The sequence below is a fragment of the Egretta garzetta genome, unplaced genomic scaffold, assembly GCF_000687185.1.
Source record: "Egretta garzetta isolate BGI_Z169 unplaced genomic scaffold, ASM68718v1 scaffold190, whole genome shotgun sequence".
In the NCBI taxonomy this organism is placed as follows: domain Eukaryota; kingdom Metazoa; phylum Chordata; class Aves; order Pelecaniformes; family Ardeidae; genus Egretta; species Egretta garzetta.
Genome location: NW_009258272.1, coordinates 2706551 through 2722885, shown reverse-complemented (window position 1 = coordinate 2722885; position 16335 = coordinate 2706551). Strand labels below are relative to the sequence as shown.

The 16335-nt window shown below is 55.1% G+C and overlaps 1 protein-coding gene across 1 annotated transcript in view; it reads right to left on the bottom strand.

The window, feature by feature from the left end:
* Positions 1-16335, bottom strand: part of ASTN2 (astrotactin 2) — a 315089-nt gene that overhangs the window by 123647 nt on the left and 175107 nt on the right. Inside the window, 3 exon segments of the mRNA XM_035890105.1 lie at positions 5531-5710; positions 7188-7292; positions 7698-7822. Of these exon segments, the coding sequence (XP_035745998.1) occupies positions 5531-5710; positions 7188-7292; positions 7698-7822 (410 nt within the window).

The following is a 16335-nucleotide window of genomic DNA, read 5'->3' as shown; positions in this document are numbered from 1 at the left end:
GCTCCCCCCTCCTGTCAGGCAGTTGTAGGGAGTGATAAGGGCTCCCCTCAGCCTCCTCTGCTCCAGGATTAACACCCCCAGCTCCCCCAGCCGCTCCCCAGCAGCCTGGGGCTCCAGACCCCTCCCCAGCTCCCTTGCCCTTCTCTGGACAGGTTCCAGCAACGCAACGTCTCTCCTGTAGAGAGGGGCCCAACCCTGAACACAGTGTTCACACAGATATGAAGCAGCTCTTCAAGCAGATACAAGTTGCTGGTTTGTCAAACATACACAAACCTTGCAGAACAACCGCCGTGCCGCTGCTGTTAGACTCGCCCTGCCATTTTACGAGAAGTTATGATTTCTTAGGGTAGCGGCAACTAAGCCGCGAATATTTTGTTCTGGGCAGCAACCGGCAGCTGGGGTTTCTAAAGGGATGAGGGGGAGAAGCTCTTTCTTAATCAAAGGGGGCATAGCTACAAAAGTAAAAATAAAGCCAGATGCTTCAAGTCTTTTCTGTTGTATAGCTTAAGTGATTTTTCTGGGTCATTACTCAATGCGAGGATTTAAAGTTATTTCATTTTGCACAACTAATTACTCTACTTGCCTGGCAATTTTGGATTACAACGAGCAGTGCGTAAGGTCATTTAGCAGACTGAGTCACAGCACATATTTTAGTCTAAACTAAATTTCACGGCAACCAGCTAGATTGTTTTTTCCTCCTCCGAACAAAATGTCAAAATCTGAGGTTTTGAAATAAATATAATGACAGAAACCGCAAGCAGCAAGAGTGTTACAACAGTAATAGAGTGGTTGTTTATAGGAACAGATCTCAAGGACAGGGAAATTCTATGCGCTTTACTTCGGACCAAGCAGGTATAAGGGAGAGCCATTATCTCCTTTAATAGACGCAAAGCTTGCCTTACAGCTTTCTTAATGCACCTGATTGTGTCTAGGAAATGAAAACTAAAGGTTCCAGTGGACTAGTTCAATCTTAATTGTGTTATGGCGGTACCAGACCTGAAGGGAGATGACTGAGACCTTGAGAGGACAGAAGGGATCCAGTGACCCTGCTCTGAAGAACAGGGACTGCTGTTCCAGCAGAGCTCGAGGCTGTACACTTGAAGTGGCTTGGATTTGGTGAAGATCTTTTGTCTAAACTGCTGCGTTCACAAGAAAGCCTGAAAACTGCAACCTCATAAAGGTAAATACAACAGCAACATACGGTCCAAGAGAAGAGAAAGAAGTACTGGGAAGGCTGGTGGGCAGAAAGCCTTAGGGAATGGGATAGGACCTGGCAGGGCACAGCCCCTCCATGGGCTAATTTAGCATAAGAGGAGTCACTGCGAGGGAACATCTTCCACATCTGTAGCAGGCACTTTCAGAGCTCAGCTTGCCGAGCGTCCAGCGTGGCCAGGTAACCTCAGCCAAAGAGACTCTCTCTCTCGAGACCGTAGGAAATGCAAGAAAACCAAACATTTCACTCACGGCGGACCTACAGCACTACTGCAGCCCTCCAGCTGGGTGGTGAAACCCTCTGAACCTCCTCCGCCCCCCCACAGCACAGCCCGAGCCCACCAGCACCCCTCCGCGCTCCCCCGCTGATGCGTCTCCCAGGTCCTTGGCGGTCCCGCTCCTCCGTGGCAGCACACCCCCGGCACACCACACCTTTTCCCAACTTTTCCCAGCTGGAGAACAGAAGTTTCCCATGCTGAGGCTCAGTTAGTCCGCACCGTGTGAAGGAAAAGAGTTGTCACTCAAATGCTTGACAAGACGAGACCCTCCGCATTACTGCTGATAACATCTCCATTTTCTCTAAATGCCGGAGCACTTACAGACATTTGTTCTGCATTTTGTCTATCGCAATGGGAACAAGCAAGCTAGAACAGCTCCTGGGGAAATCCCACCGGGGCTGTCAGATTTTGCTATCAGAGCAGCTCTTCTCTTCCCCTAACCAAGCTCTCCTCCTCCTCCTCACCCAGACAGACCAAAGGGCTGCAGAGCAACCAGGTCTCTGATAAACCCTCAGGAGGGCCAGGAGCGGTCCCTGGCAGCTGGATTTGCTGGATGGAGGGATCACTCTCTTTCCTCCTGTACATTTTGTGAGTGTCTGTGGTGGGTTGACCCCCGTCCTCTACCTCCAGTTTTATTGCTGAGCATGACTTTAGATGGTGCGGAATAGCCCAGTTTGGGTCAGCTGTCCTGGCTGTGTCCCCTCCCAACCTCTTGCCCACCCCAACCTATTCACTGCAGGGACAGAGTGGGAAAGAGAAGAAGCCCGGACACTGCGCAAGCACCACTCAGCAGCAGCCAACACGCTGGGGTGTTACCAACACCAGTTTAGCCACAAATCCAAAGCACAGCACCACAGGGGCTGCGACAACGCCAGTTCACTCCATCTGGCCAGACCCAGCACATTCTTACACTCAAAGGGTGTCGCCAAGGGTGTCGCGTTTGCCCCAGCTGCCAAACGAAGATGCTCATACAGTTGGTGTGAACTTAATGAGGTGCCGTCAGCGTTAAATGCTGGCTTCGACGGGGGAGAAACCAATGCGGGCTCTTGGTGGCACCAATCAATGGCTGGGTCAATCTCAAGGTCCCTGCTCCGAGGCCACCCCGATGAGTTAATGCGCTGCTTGGCTGCACAGAGCCAGAGCAAGCAGTCCAAAACACAGGCTTTTAATCACTCTGCATGAAATAAAATCGGGGTTCGGTTTGGTTTGCTCACGGGCTAACGCAGGTCCTAAGGGGGGAGCCTGGAGGATGTTTCCATGTCTGCCCTGAAAGGAGCGCGGTGCTTGGTGTGCCCCAGCCACGCAGCCGGGCAGCCGTGCCTCTGGCACTCTCGTTTGCAGGATTCACTCCTGCAAATCCTTAGGAACAAGGGTGGGCAGCTCCCTCACCTCGCCTTCCCCCAGCACTCCCCATATCCACTTGCAAGAGGACAGGGAACATTTTGCATTTCTATAGGCAGAGCAGACTGCAAATGCCGGTGCTGCCTGCATCTCACCCGTCCCAGCAGGGCGGTGGGTCCTGGCAGCAAGAAGGCACCAACTTTCTGCTGTCCCTGGTGAGAGCCGGATCGCTTTCTCCTCCGTTTGGCTGAAGGAAGCACTCTGCTGACATCGCCCCACATCACGGGCTGCCGTGCCGGCTGCGAGCGCAGCGTTCGGGCTGCTCCAGCCCCGGCAGGGAGCCAGCGCCTGGCCCGGAGCTTTACAAGGAGTCCGGCTGCCAGCGGCGCGGGCTCGTCTTCGAGACCATGTTTTCAATTAGGGCTCGATGCGCAGATTGTGTGCTTTATTGGCGGAGGCCTCCTCCTGAGGCCCGCCGATTGATTTATGAAGTTGATTAAAATATTAAAATAATTTTGTGTGATGCTGCAAACACGCCGCAATGTGCATTTTTATCATTTTTGGTGCTGTGCCAATTAGCTCGAGACTCTCCTCTCCCCCTCCTCTTCTGACCTGCTTTGTTCGCTAACAAATTATGGTTATCCTGGCCTTATGTTTGTATTTATTAGAGATGATGCATATGTGTGCTCTCGGAGCAGTTCGGAAATGGGCTGGCTACCAGGGGGGAGCCTGGTGGGCCAGCGCCCGAGTGGAGAAGGCATCCAGAACTGTCTAGCTGGAGCCATTTGTTCAGATCCTCCTTATGTCACTGGCAAAATGAGGGTAAATGAGTGGAGAAGCTGGGAATAAAATCCATCTACCATAAACAGCAAGCTCTTTCTCTTAGCTAACTGGGGTTTCTCCAGGAGAGAGCCCTGGGTTTCCCATCACACCTTCTTCTCTGCCCACAACACCGATCTCCCCCGGTACCGGCAAGAGCCCTGAACATCCCCGATGTCCTTCCAAGAGCATTTTCTGTCCATCAAAGAGCTAAGTACAACACTGGTCCCCTCTGCAGAACAAATGGCCCTGAAGTTCAATCTCACCGACCCCACCGGCTACCGAAGCCACAGACGGAGCCGCACACTAAGAACAAGGTCAGAGCCAGCACCCGGTGTCTAAATGCTGCACGGTCAGAAATTAAATGCTTATGCCCAGGTGTTACAAGAAAAAGCCTCGGAGGATCCCTGGGGTCCCACGAGTGCTCTGGTGCCCCATGGGCGGTGGGGAAGGATGCCTCGGATGCCCCAGCATGCCAGCGCAGCCCGTTGAGTGGCATGGGGTGGGCACAGCTCCAGGGGCACGGGCAGGAGCTGGGTGGGGAGTGAGGCAGCCCGCCTCGGCCAGCTGCATACCAGGGACTAAAAAGGAAATTATTTTGTCAGCGAGGCACTGCTCGCTGTCAGGCCCTGTGCCACCGTGGGGCTTTGTGGTTGAGCCCTGGGAACCACTGCTGCCCCCGGCTGGGGAGAAGGTGGGGGGCTCAGAAAAGGGAGATATTTCACTGCTGGATCAAGTTTTGCCACCGTTGATCTCCCCTCTTGCCCCAGCACTGTGAAACAGTGGTGATGCTCACGCCAGGCTCAGACTGCACCATTCGCCCCTCGTTCCCACCCGGCATCTCGGGACCATGGAGCCACTCCGGGTCTGCTCCCCACCAACACGCTTGCACAGGGATTGCAGGGAGCATGCACGAATGATTAATAACATCGCGAGTATGTAAACAACACACCTCCATGGCACTTTCTCCTGCTAAACAGGGGCACTACTACGGCAAACTTCATTTATCACTACTTAAAACCCAAACAAATAAGTACAGGGTGTTATAAATACGCTTACACGATGAGCTGCATGGAGAAGACAGAGGAAAAAAATGAGCGGAAAGCGATGGAGGCGGCGGGCGGGCGCACACCTCCGTCTGCTGGCTGGCACCAAACGAGGCCGCTCTCGGCAGCGCCCGTGGGGCAGGATGCAAAGAGCCCTTACAACCTCCATTACCGACAGCCCTATGACGGGCCCTATGAAACACCACCGATGTTTTTCAATGGAAAAATATCCGACCTGGGGAATATCCCCAGCTCCCCGGAGGAGGGAGATGAATTGGCAAATGGAAGGCTACAGTGATAAGGGAGTTTTTATAAACATAACCTAATTGTATTACTTCAAAGTCCTGAAGTTTATTGCCCTGTTTAATGATGTGTCTCATTATTTATGGTGTAGCACAATGAGTCTGCTATTGATTTAATACACTTCCTTAAAGACCGTCATTGTCACAAGCAATAAAATGAAGCCATTCTGAGACAGCTCAATTATGTCACATCTCCATCACCCAACCCCGAGCACCCCTGGCGTGCGGGGGCCCCTGCGGTGGAGCTGGGGGCAGGCAGTGAAAAGGGACCCTCTGGGGCAGGATAGAGCCAGAGTGCGGCAGCCGAGGGGCAGGAGCAGGCAGGATGGGTTCACCTGGCCCAGGGACGCTGCCCATGGCCACGGCCACCATCTCCCACTGCTGGGCACTCAGTTTGGTGCAAGCCTCCTGTCTGTGCCCACTAACTGGTACAGTGATGGTGCATGCACGAGGGAGAGGGGCTGATGGATGGCAAACAGCACGAATTAATACTGGTGTTTGTGCCACTGCCCGTTCCCACTGCCCTCCTTACCTTTCTGGTACTGGAGCCAGAGCTGCTGCTGGACCTTCTTGCTGGGGAAGTGGATGGTGCAGCTGAACTCGGAGCCGTACAGCGCCTCCATGATGTAGTGGGAGCCAAACTGCTGGATGAAGGAGAGCAGCTCCTCCCGGCTGCTGTCCTTGTTCAGGATCTTCAGGATGTTTGCAAAGCCTGTGGGAGGGAGGCAGGTTTCCGGCGGTGCGTCAGGCCAACCCCCCCAGCCACAGCCACAGGGGGAAGGAGGCCCAGAAGATCCCCTGCTCAAGGCATACAAGTCCCCACGTGGGTGCAAAGCGCAGTTCCTCCTCTCTTGCCTCCAGGGTCTACATGATCCTTTGGAATCCACAACCTGCTATTTACCTTGGGCTGAGGCTCTGGCATCCTTCTATGATTCTTCTCCCTAAGAGATGTCTCAAATCAATTTGTAGGGTTGTACATATGAACGCATGTGGGCGCAGACACACATACACACACACACAAACACCCTCCCACCAGCTCCACCTCAGTTTGCAGGCTGCTGGGACATCATCAACGCTCTCCCCAGAGGATGTGCTTGGCCTTTGCTTTGCACTAACCGTACCCAGAGATGTTCTCCTGGCGTAATTTATTAGATTGCACTGCAGACCATCCCCCGTGTAAATACCCTGCACAACCCGTAACTATTTCAGGAAAGCTGGAGACAGCCCGGGGGACACACGGTGCTGGGCTGATGGCTGCTCTGGTGGGGCACAAGGGTCAGAGCATCTCTTGAGCAAAGCCCCGCAGCGCCCGTGCAGACAGCGGGGACTGCTGTCGTGGGGCAAGGGCAAGGACCCTTACTGCTCTATGGAGAGGAAATATCCTGGAGGTGCTGGTGACTGCACAGCACCTTGGCGTCATTTAGAGCTGGCTGGTATCATCGCTTTGGTTCAGCGGTGGAACTGAAAACATGCTGCAAGAAAATACGTCATTAACTGTCACCCAAATGAGGTTATCAGGCTGCTTGGTTGGCTTACTGAAGGAGAAGGCTGGTTTGATAAAGAAGCTAGGAGAATTCATTTTGAGCTGAACCCGAATATTTTGTTTGGCTCTGAGCAGTTTATTTTGTTCCGGGGCTGTGCAGCCTGTCTGCACTGACTCTTCTTTTTTCTCTTTCCCCATTTAAAAACAGGTTAATTTTTAAATAAAAAACCCCGCTGTTTTGAAATGAAAAGGCAAAACATTTCAGGTCGCAACAAAATGTTTCAGCATTTCTGAAACAAAATGTGTAGCTATAAAAACCTGGAAGTGAAATGTTTTGACGTTTCCAGGATCCTCCTGCCCGCCCCTTCTTCATCTGCGACTCCCTGCCTTATACGACACGCATTTACAAGTGCTTTGGGTCCTTCTGAAACCACATTTTTTCAAGAACTGACTGTTGGTCTTACATACACGTATATGCAGCCACCCCCATGTGAATCCTCCCCGCAGTGTTGCTTATTAGCTTGATGCTGGCTCTGACCCCAGCTCTTGGTTTGTGCGACCAAGCCACACAACTCCTTGCCTCAGTTTCCCCCCTGTAAAAAGAAGGAACATCTCTCTGCTTGCCTCTGCAGAAGCACTGGGAGCGTGAGTTATTGACTGAGCAGAACCTGGAGGTGGGAAATGCTGGCGAGATAGAAACCCTCACCTGCAGAGAGGGTGATGGAGCTGAGCTTCACCCTGTAGAGGTTGCTCCTGACCCGCCAGTGCTGCACCATGGGGTAGCCCATCGCCTCGTCATACTTGATGTCCCCTGCAAAGGAAAAGCCAGCGCTCAGCCCCTGCTGACCCAGCGGCCACGTTCCAGGGAACGCTTAATGCTCACACTGAGCGGTTGCTTTGCTACACGCCGCAGGGGTGAGAAATGGGAGGGCAGCAGGGATGGTAACCTCCTCCGGCGGTCATGCCATGGGGTCCCCAGGGCGCTGGCAGGACCAGCACTGCGGTGGCACACGGTGGCTGCCAGCAGCTCGTGGGGATGGGGATGCTGCCTTGCTGTGCCGCGGCAGGCTCACACAGCCTGTACGCTATTTCCACCCAAGGGATGCAGGAGGGAAGCTGTGAAGGACCCCGGGATGCTGGGGGTGCTGATGCCCCTTGGGGACCACGCTGGGATCCAGGGTGGGAGAAGGGGCTTGTGCTGTGAGGCAGCTCGTACCGGTGAGAAGCTGGAGGTCGGGAAGGGGCTCCGAGAGGACGCCGCGGCACTGCTCCTCCACGGGCAGCGGGATCACCATGAGGCCATCGGCCAGCTGCGGGAAGTCCTTGATGAAGTTATTCTCCCTGCAGAGAGAAAAAGACAACTGCAAAGCAACGATGCAGGCCACGGCCGGGCAAGGGGGCTGAGCCGCCCCAGCGGCATGGGGACGGATGGCTCAGGAGGGCAAGCAACATCTCCTGCAAGCAAGAGACCTAACAGGGGTTTGCAGCCCCTGCTGCTAGCTGCCCCTGGCTCTGCAGCCCTCCAAGGTGATGCTTAATGAGCTCCCTGGGGACGATGGCTCTGTTAGCTCTCTGGTGTCATAGGACCGCTCTTAGATTGGGAACCCTGGCGCTGGTTTTAGCCCAGATTTTGAAAGTGTCCCACTGGAGAGGGGGCAGACAGCAGCAAGGAGAGAGGAATGGCTGCTACACCCCAAAGCTGCCCCTTTCCACCGCCTGCAGAATCTTCCCAGTACAGGACCATGACCAAGCACCAGAACAAGCCCTGCTAGGGCTCCCCATCCCAGGCACCATCCTTGCCCCCATGGCTTTGCCTCCGGATGACCGACTCTCCAAAAGGAGGAAAAGGTACATTTATAGACAGACATCAAAAAAAAAAAAGCCGGCGTGTGCAGCTCGTGGTACGATTTTGCCACACATGCAGGATCTTTTCTAACCTTGGCAGGTATAACATTGTATAATAGGCCCCTAATGAATTGTTTCTAGAACAACGATACTGGGGAAATTGTTTGAAATGGTGAACAGACAGGTCTCTGGGAGACGAGCCTCCCCCGGCAAGCGAAACGCCTCACGCCTGCGCAAAGGAAACAGGAGGGGGGATTTTAAATATTGATCTTAGAGCCAAAATATAGGCCAGGAGGCTCTGTGTCCTCCGGGTGCGGAGACAAAAGGGCAGCTGAGCAGAAAAAAGGGAGCTTCCTGCAAAATCAGGTCAGGACCAGGAGCTGGGGGGAGGCTCAGGCTGGCACCACCTGCGCCAGCTGCATTTTTCATAATAGATTTTCTTTTAAACAGCTGAAGGGTTCAACCCCCTTCCCTGGTTTCACCCCCTGCAGTTCATCTCTGGGAGGGATGCTCCATCATCCCATGATCATCTCGTGAGTGGGGACACCTTGGCCCCCTCCAAGGGTCCCGCTGCAGCGAGATGCCGGACTGGTGGAGCACTTCCCCGGGGCCCTCCTGCTGCTCCAGGGTCAGGATATGGCCAGTGCAACCTGTACTGGTGGCAAGCAGGAGGCTGTAGACCAATGCAACCAGCCTGGGGATGCTCCTGGCCCCGAGGTGGGCGAGCAGCACTGGGATGAGCAGGTGCAGGAGGGGACACACAAGTGGGACCGAGTACGGCTGCGCAGGCAGCCCTGCCACCAGCCTGCCGTCACGCTGCACCCCATCTCAAAGCTGCCGGCACCTGATTGCGTCTCAGGAGCTTCACTTCAGGCACTGCTGGAGAAAAAGTGATTTATTTGTCTGAGGGGAAAAGCCTCTCGCTCACACATGTGCTCACAAATCTCCTATTGATCACGCCAGGCGCGGGATCCCCATGGCAGAGCCGTGCTTTGCTATTCTGAGCCCTTTGCTGTCTTAGCGATGCAAATGGGGAACTGCAATTACTGCCGGAGCTGGGAGCTGTGTGGGTGGTGGGAAGCAGGGGCTGCAAAATTAGGCAAGTCGGTAGGGAACATGGGAAGGAGCGTGTTGGCATCTCTGCTGCTCTGCCTCAGCAGAAAAGGGAGAAAAGCATCAGTGCTACCAAATCCCAAAGCCCCAGAGAGGCGCGATGCCACACTGGGAAAGCGGGATGCAGCTGCGCTGAGCCGGCTGCCACCCTGGGGCATGGGGACCATCCCCCCCAATGGGTCAGCCCTGCACCTGAGGGTGAGCACGAGGGCCAGGCAGGTCACACCAGAAGCCTTTCCCACCCCACATCCCATCTCTGAGAGGACCAGGAGGGACAATGACACTGGCTGGTGGCACCTTCCCAAGCGCTCTCCCACCGCCCTGCACAAGGGGACAGACCCGGCGGTGCCAGACAAGCTCAGCCATGGTGGACAGAAACACGTGGCATGGCAGACACCAGAAGACTGTGCTAACCTTGTGCCCAGCACCCGAGTATGGCGCACAGGAGATGCAAATAAGCAGCATCTCCTTCTCCCCCCGCAAACCCACCCGGACCATCTCATCGACCCCCATCCATGCCAGGAGCCCACAGACCACATGTCCCTGGGCACGACGCAGCTCATCTGGGTGGCAGGACAGCCCTGGGGGCTGCCAGTCCATGCACGGGCAGCTAAGGAGGGGGAAGCTGGAGGAGATGCATGCCGGTGCGAGGGGAACCCGCAGGCAGCGGCTGCTGCTCAGAGCTGATGCCTCTATGAAAAGGTATTTACCGAAAAGCTGTGCTCTGCGGTGCCACTTGCTGTAATGCCATTTGCTTTAACTGCTCCACAGTTGAAAGGTGGAGGAAAAACAAGGGGCAAGTGCGAGTGAAGGCACGGGCGTACACACCGGCGCGTGCCCACAACGCGCTCCCGTAACGGAAGGGAGCAGTGGTACAAGGCAGGGCTTCAGGAGCAGTTCCCCAAGGCATTGTTTCAACCAAACCCTTCCTGCACCTCCTCCCTCCCTCCCCAGCCCCCTTGCCACCCCAAAACAGGGGTTGGCCAAAGCCCCACGGAGGGGAGCAGCCCCCCCGCAGAGCCCTGCCAGCTGGCACTGCACCGAGCCCCCGCTGCTTCCGTGGGTGCAGGAAGGCAAACCTGGAGGGTGGGCGATGGGGACACCCAAAACCCCTCGTGCCAGGTGGCTGCTGCCCGCGGCCTGCCCAGCGGGCGCGGGGGGCCATGTGCTGCAGAGCCGCAGCCGGCAGAGGGCTGTAGCTCCTTTTCCACTGCTCCCTATTAATAACCCTGCGGCTCGCAGCGCTGCTCACCGTAGAGGCACAAAAAAAGAGTTTCTACCAGGCTTTTGTGCTCTCTAGAAGCTCTGATCAAAGGCATCGGGCTCTGTGCGAGGGGTGGGGACGCAGAGGAGGGGAGGGATGTGACAGCATCCCTATGCACGTGCTGCCACACGTGCCTCCGTCTGGGGCACGGCCGAGCCACCGGCACCTGGGGGTCCATGCTGTTTCCAAGCCATGCCTTCATGACCTCGAGGTTCCTACCGGCCGTGGAGCCAGGTTTATTCCAATGGGATCAGGAGAGAGCCCAGCAAACCCGCCTGCTAGCCCCGCAACATCCTCCTCTGTCTCTTCTTCTGCCCCCCGCCAGCACTCACGGAGCAGATGCCCGATACTCGCAGGAGCAGCGAGCTTGCTGCTTTCTCCAGCACGATGCACATCGAATCCACTCGTCGACTCCCAGCGCTCTCCTGGTGGGGATCTGAACGTCTCTTGGGGCATTTTGCAGATACTGAGTCATTACACACGGAAATACTGTTTCTCCCTTGCAGCCCTGGTCCGCAGTAGCAGCTGACCCAGAGCCCGTCCCTGCCTCGGGAGGGAGCTGACTTCCAGATAAACGAGTCTTGATGCTGGGAAAGGTCAAATGGCCACAGGCTTTACTGAGCCCTTGCACTGGCAGGGTGGGCTGAGGAGGAAGGCTGTCGCCTGGATTAAACCGAGTTCCAAATCCTGGCTTTGATGGACACCTCACATAACCTTGGCTGAGTCACAAAATGTCACAAAATGTACCCGTGGCCTCGGGTGACACGGGGAGCAGAGAGCAGCTCCCCCGTCTCAGGGTGCTGGTGGGGTAAAGCAATTAACAGCTGCTCGGGCACCGGGAGGAGGACTCAGGCGAGAGCCCGCTGTGCCGGTGTTCTCCTGTCCTTCTGAAACCAGACACACAACCTAGAGATGTTTTCAGGGAATCTGACCTTAAATAATACACCCAAGGTCACACCGCACAGCCGTGGCACGGTGCAGCGTAGGGCTGTATTGCTGTGTGCCGCAGTGCTGGCGTCATCTCATGAAGCCTCCAAAAAGGACCAGAATCCCACAGCACCCCTGAGCAAAAGGGGGTTTTGGGGGGAGCAGGAGAGCCTAACGCAGGAGCAGCCGGAGTGCCGTGGTCCTCCTGGATGGGGCCACCACCGCTGGGTCCTGGTCCATGCCACGATTCTGCTGAGCCCGGGGGCACTGCATCCCCTTGCCGAGGTACTGAAAGCCAGGGCCATGCTCGCAGTGGGATTTTGGCCCACAGCAGTGAAAGATCAGTTGGTGACTCACATTCATTTCATGGTCCTGTTAGCAACACTGTTGGGTGAAGGAGCAGCTTCTCCTCACCTGAGCCAGCTGTGGCTTCCTCCCTTTGCACTTCGCTCCTGAAGGATGGGGCCCAGAGGCTGGACTCTGCTCGCCCACCCTTTCGGAGACCCTCCTTGCTCCTGCACAACTCCCACTGCAAATCCAAGCAGTGGCTGGCACGGGGCTTCCTGCCTCCATCCACCACGGACAGCAGATGCACACCCTTCATTGCAGCAGCCGGGCAAATATATTCATGAAGGGGTAAAAAAAAAAAAATAAAATGACCCCACAAGTGATTAGCTGATGCCCTGAAGCGTGAGATTTAATTACCCTTATCTGAGCCGGCACAGCTACAAACGTTAATCACATTATCATCCAGCGTGCTTATGTTCAGCAAAGTGACGATGCGAGGACTGCGCTTTCTGCCATGCAAGTCTGAGAGGATGCCTTCTCTGGCAAGAATAATTTATTAATCGTACTTCTTTCTGTCCTGCAATGGCTTGGGGAGAACAAGATGGATTTAAGGTTATTTAGTGCCAGCTTTTGACCCAACTTTTCCTCGGAGGAGTTTTCCCGCTGCGGTGGCTGCACGCTCACAAGAGCCCAGCGCCTGCATCTGACACGGGAACACTCAGAAATAGCTCCTTTTTAGCTTGTCGTCACACACAAAAAAAATTTGATCTAGAGTCACTGGGAGACAGAAAAGAGGGTGTCCTGTTTCCACAGCCACTTTGGAGAAGGTAAGCACGCCGTAAATCTCTCCCCACGTGTCTCCATGACCTCAGGCACCAGTGAATTATAAAGGCTTAATGCAAACCCTCTGAAGCAGCAGTTACTTACTCCAAATTTACTGGTCATTAATTTTAGCAAGGCCCCACTCCTGTATAACGAGGCAGGATAAAAAAGGAGACACCGGTCAGGTTTTGCCGGGCCCTGGAGCCCCCTCCAGCTCCCCAACCACCCTTTGCAACGATGTGTGGCTGGAACGGGGAGAGAGGAGAGCACCAACCTGGAGCTGCCTGTGCCCCCCGAATCCCAGTGCGGCCACACCTATCGCCCCCATCCCTCCATCGGCCCCGATGCTGTGGATAAGACCTGTCCCTGTGCTGCCCGTCCCTCCCCACTGCGTCCCCAGTGCTCCCCCCTTCAGCACCAGCAATAAACAGCCTGACAATATTCAATAGCTGCCTTACCCCCTCGGTTCACGAAGAATTAGCATTTAAATTGAGGTGTTTCGGGGAGGTAAATCACGCCAGCACTGGGTCCGCAGCGCCTGTGGGCACACACTGTGCTCCTCAGGATCGGCATGATGTGCCTACAAGTGTGGTGCTCAGCACCATCCCCTCCACGTAGCCTCGCACAGAGCCACAAAACCTGCCCCAAACCCCTCCGTGGGGCTGGGACCGACCCCCCCATCCCGTGGCCCCTGCTCCCTCTCTCCTGCGGGGCTGGGGCTGTGTGGTGGTGAAGTCACCTGCGCCGTAATGGGGAGGTGTTGAAAGGGGCTTAGCTGACGCCAGCAAAATGCCGTGGGCTCTGTCTTGGCAGCTCTTTGATCCCAGCACTGGAATACTGATCATGGCACCACGCCGGCATGGCTGTGGGAGGTCCTTGGTGGCACTGCTGGGGCACCTCTTCCCTAGTCATGCCCAATTTGGGGACACCAAAGCGTGGGAGGGGACAGTGAGAGCTGGGCAAAGGGTGGTGGCTGTCACAGGAACCGTGGCTGGGAGTAGGAGCTGCAAACCCCGCTAGCGCCTGTGCCACCGGGCATGTGGTGTCATGCAGGGAGCCCAGCTGCAGCACGACCATGGTGGCAGCCAGCAAATGACATCTGGACATGGGGCTTTAAGACTTTAAGACCTGGGACAGCAGTGACAGCCGGACAGAAGGACACGGGCAGTGGGAGCAGTGCTGCTCCCCGGGAGCCAGCAGAGGCAGGGAAGGGGATTCCTTCCCAGTGAATAGTTTATTCACCCTAAGACAGGAATTCAGTTCATCCAAAGCTATCTGCCTGCTCCACTTAAACCTGTTGCAGAACCTAAACAACCAAAAAAATCTCTGCTTGTTTCTTTTAAGTACAAAATAGATGGAGGAAGATGAATAGATGCCACCACCGTGCTGCCATCACCTCCGTGCCTGCCGGGGGGTCCTGCGCCTCCCTGGTAGCTAAAGGCAAGTCTCAACGGAGACTGCCACTGCTTTCCCGTTCTCCATTAGCACACCAGAACATCAAACTTATTTCACAGCAATCCAAAGCATGTCGCTGCTGGTGTTTCAGTTCAGCTGTTCAACTGATAACTTGACTCTCCAGACCACTCATGCTCGAGCTCGTGTCAACAGCAGGACCCTTCCTCCAGCCCCAAGAGTCGTGTGCACATCAGCACTGTGCTCTGCCAATGCTGGACCATTCCAGCCTGATTTTCCTACAAATCATCTCCAAACAACGCCCAACCACTAAAACCCTCCTCCGGTCCGCACAGCCCCGGTGACACCACCTAGCAGCGGTGCCCACCATCATCAGCACCCCCAGCATCACGTTCACCATCGCAGAGAAGAAGTCCATCCTCTCCTGAAGCCATTTCTAAAGGAAAGACACAGCAACCTGCTTTGAGCCTGGGAGATGGAGAAGCCACGAGTGACAGGAGCAGAGATCTCCCTCCTGCACCCCGGTGAGCCCCGGAGCAGGCAGCCAGCGGGGGGACGTGCTGCTGGAGCAGGTCCACCACTGGCATGTGGCTCTGGCCAGCAAAAGCAATGCAGCTCGGGTGGAGAGCCCATGGCGTGCAGAGGGACCCCAAGAGGCTCCCCAGCCTCTCCCAGCTGCTGGCTCTCGAGGTGCCGGGTCCCGGTGACATCTTTGCTGCCCATTTATCACCTTTTATTATCCTCCCTGCCCCACGCCCCATTATGCAGCTATTTATTTATTCCAGTAAAGCATGTCTCCTGTGGGTGAAATCCTGCGGTAGGCTGTGGATCTTTCTGCCTCCAGAGTGCCTGTTGGGAACAGGCTGAAATGGAGTGCCGAGTAAAAACAAATTTGGAAAGTTACGGTTCCCACAGCAACGCCTGGTGCTTGTGCAGCAGGCAGCACGCAGGCATGCAAAGCTGGATTTATGCTTTAATTACAGAGTTGGGGCTGCAAGAGGAATCCCATGCAAAGCTTGAGTTTTCAGCACCTTACACAACTTCGCAAATATACAGATTATTCCCTTTGGGATTAAAATTACCTATGCTTAACCTAATCTTAAAGGTGATTTTCTACAAGAAGTTTTAAGAAAAGTCAAAAATCCCTGTTTTAGAGCAAGAGGGTGAGGATGAAAAGCTGACACATCCCCAGCTGGAGAAAGGGAAGAGAATCACAACCTGCCTCTTGCTTGCCTGCAACTGTGGCACAACTTGCTCCTGGAAGCCCACACCCAGAGCGAGCAGATCCCTCGGGAGGTGAATGCGTGTGAGCTAGGAGACACGACTGGGTGCAGAAGCTGCCATCATCACCACTCAAACCCAGGTAACATCCAGCTGCATCAGGACCGGAGCCCAGAATACCCGAGTCCACTGCCAGCCCCTTCCCCGTGATGGAGCAGGCTCCAAGCTCTTTGCATTTACTGCCGGAGGCCTCCTCGTTTGACGGACTGCTCCCATCAACGGCAAGCAGCACGGAAGCCGATGAAATACAACAATGTTTGACCCAACGCTTTCCATCTTGAAGTTGCTATCGCCTTATTACTGCCCTGCGCCAGTCATGTCACGTAGGTGCGTCACGCCACTTAGGTGCATCATCACCCAGAACAAGCCCTTGCACACACAACCTCCCCGTCTCTCTCCTCCTTGCACAGGGGAAAAGCAAACGAGCAAGGAGCCAAAAGCTCTCTCCCCGTGTGGCTCTGCATTAAGTGTTGGCTTAGCGAGATCAGCATGGCTGATCTCTCCAGCGAGACAGGCAGCAGCTCCACCACTGCCCACAGCTGGATGGGTTTTGGCCTCAGCAGCCTTGCCCTGAGCCTGCAACCCATCAGCATGGCCAGGAGGACACATCTGAGCTGCTTCCTCAACGGGAAGGTCTGGGAATTGCTCAACAGCTGATGTGGCTGATGAGAAATCTGCCCCTTTGCAAAGGGCTGGCGCTGCTTAGTGTCTGCCAGGAGGATCCGTCTCTTGCTCCACGTATCTGCTCTGCAAGATGTCTCCCCCCATTAGTTTTGCCGCCACTGACAGCTGAAGGGTCTGACCTTGTTGGCTTCCGTAAGTCCAGCAACTTTCAGCTTTTTAACGATTTAGATGGGTGTCCTGGTTTCGGCTGGGATTGAGTTTATTTTCTTCATTGTAG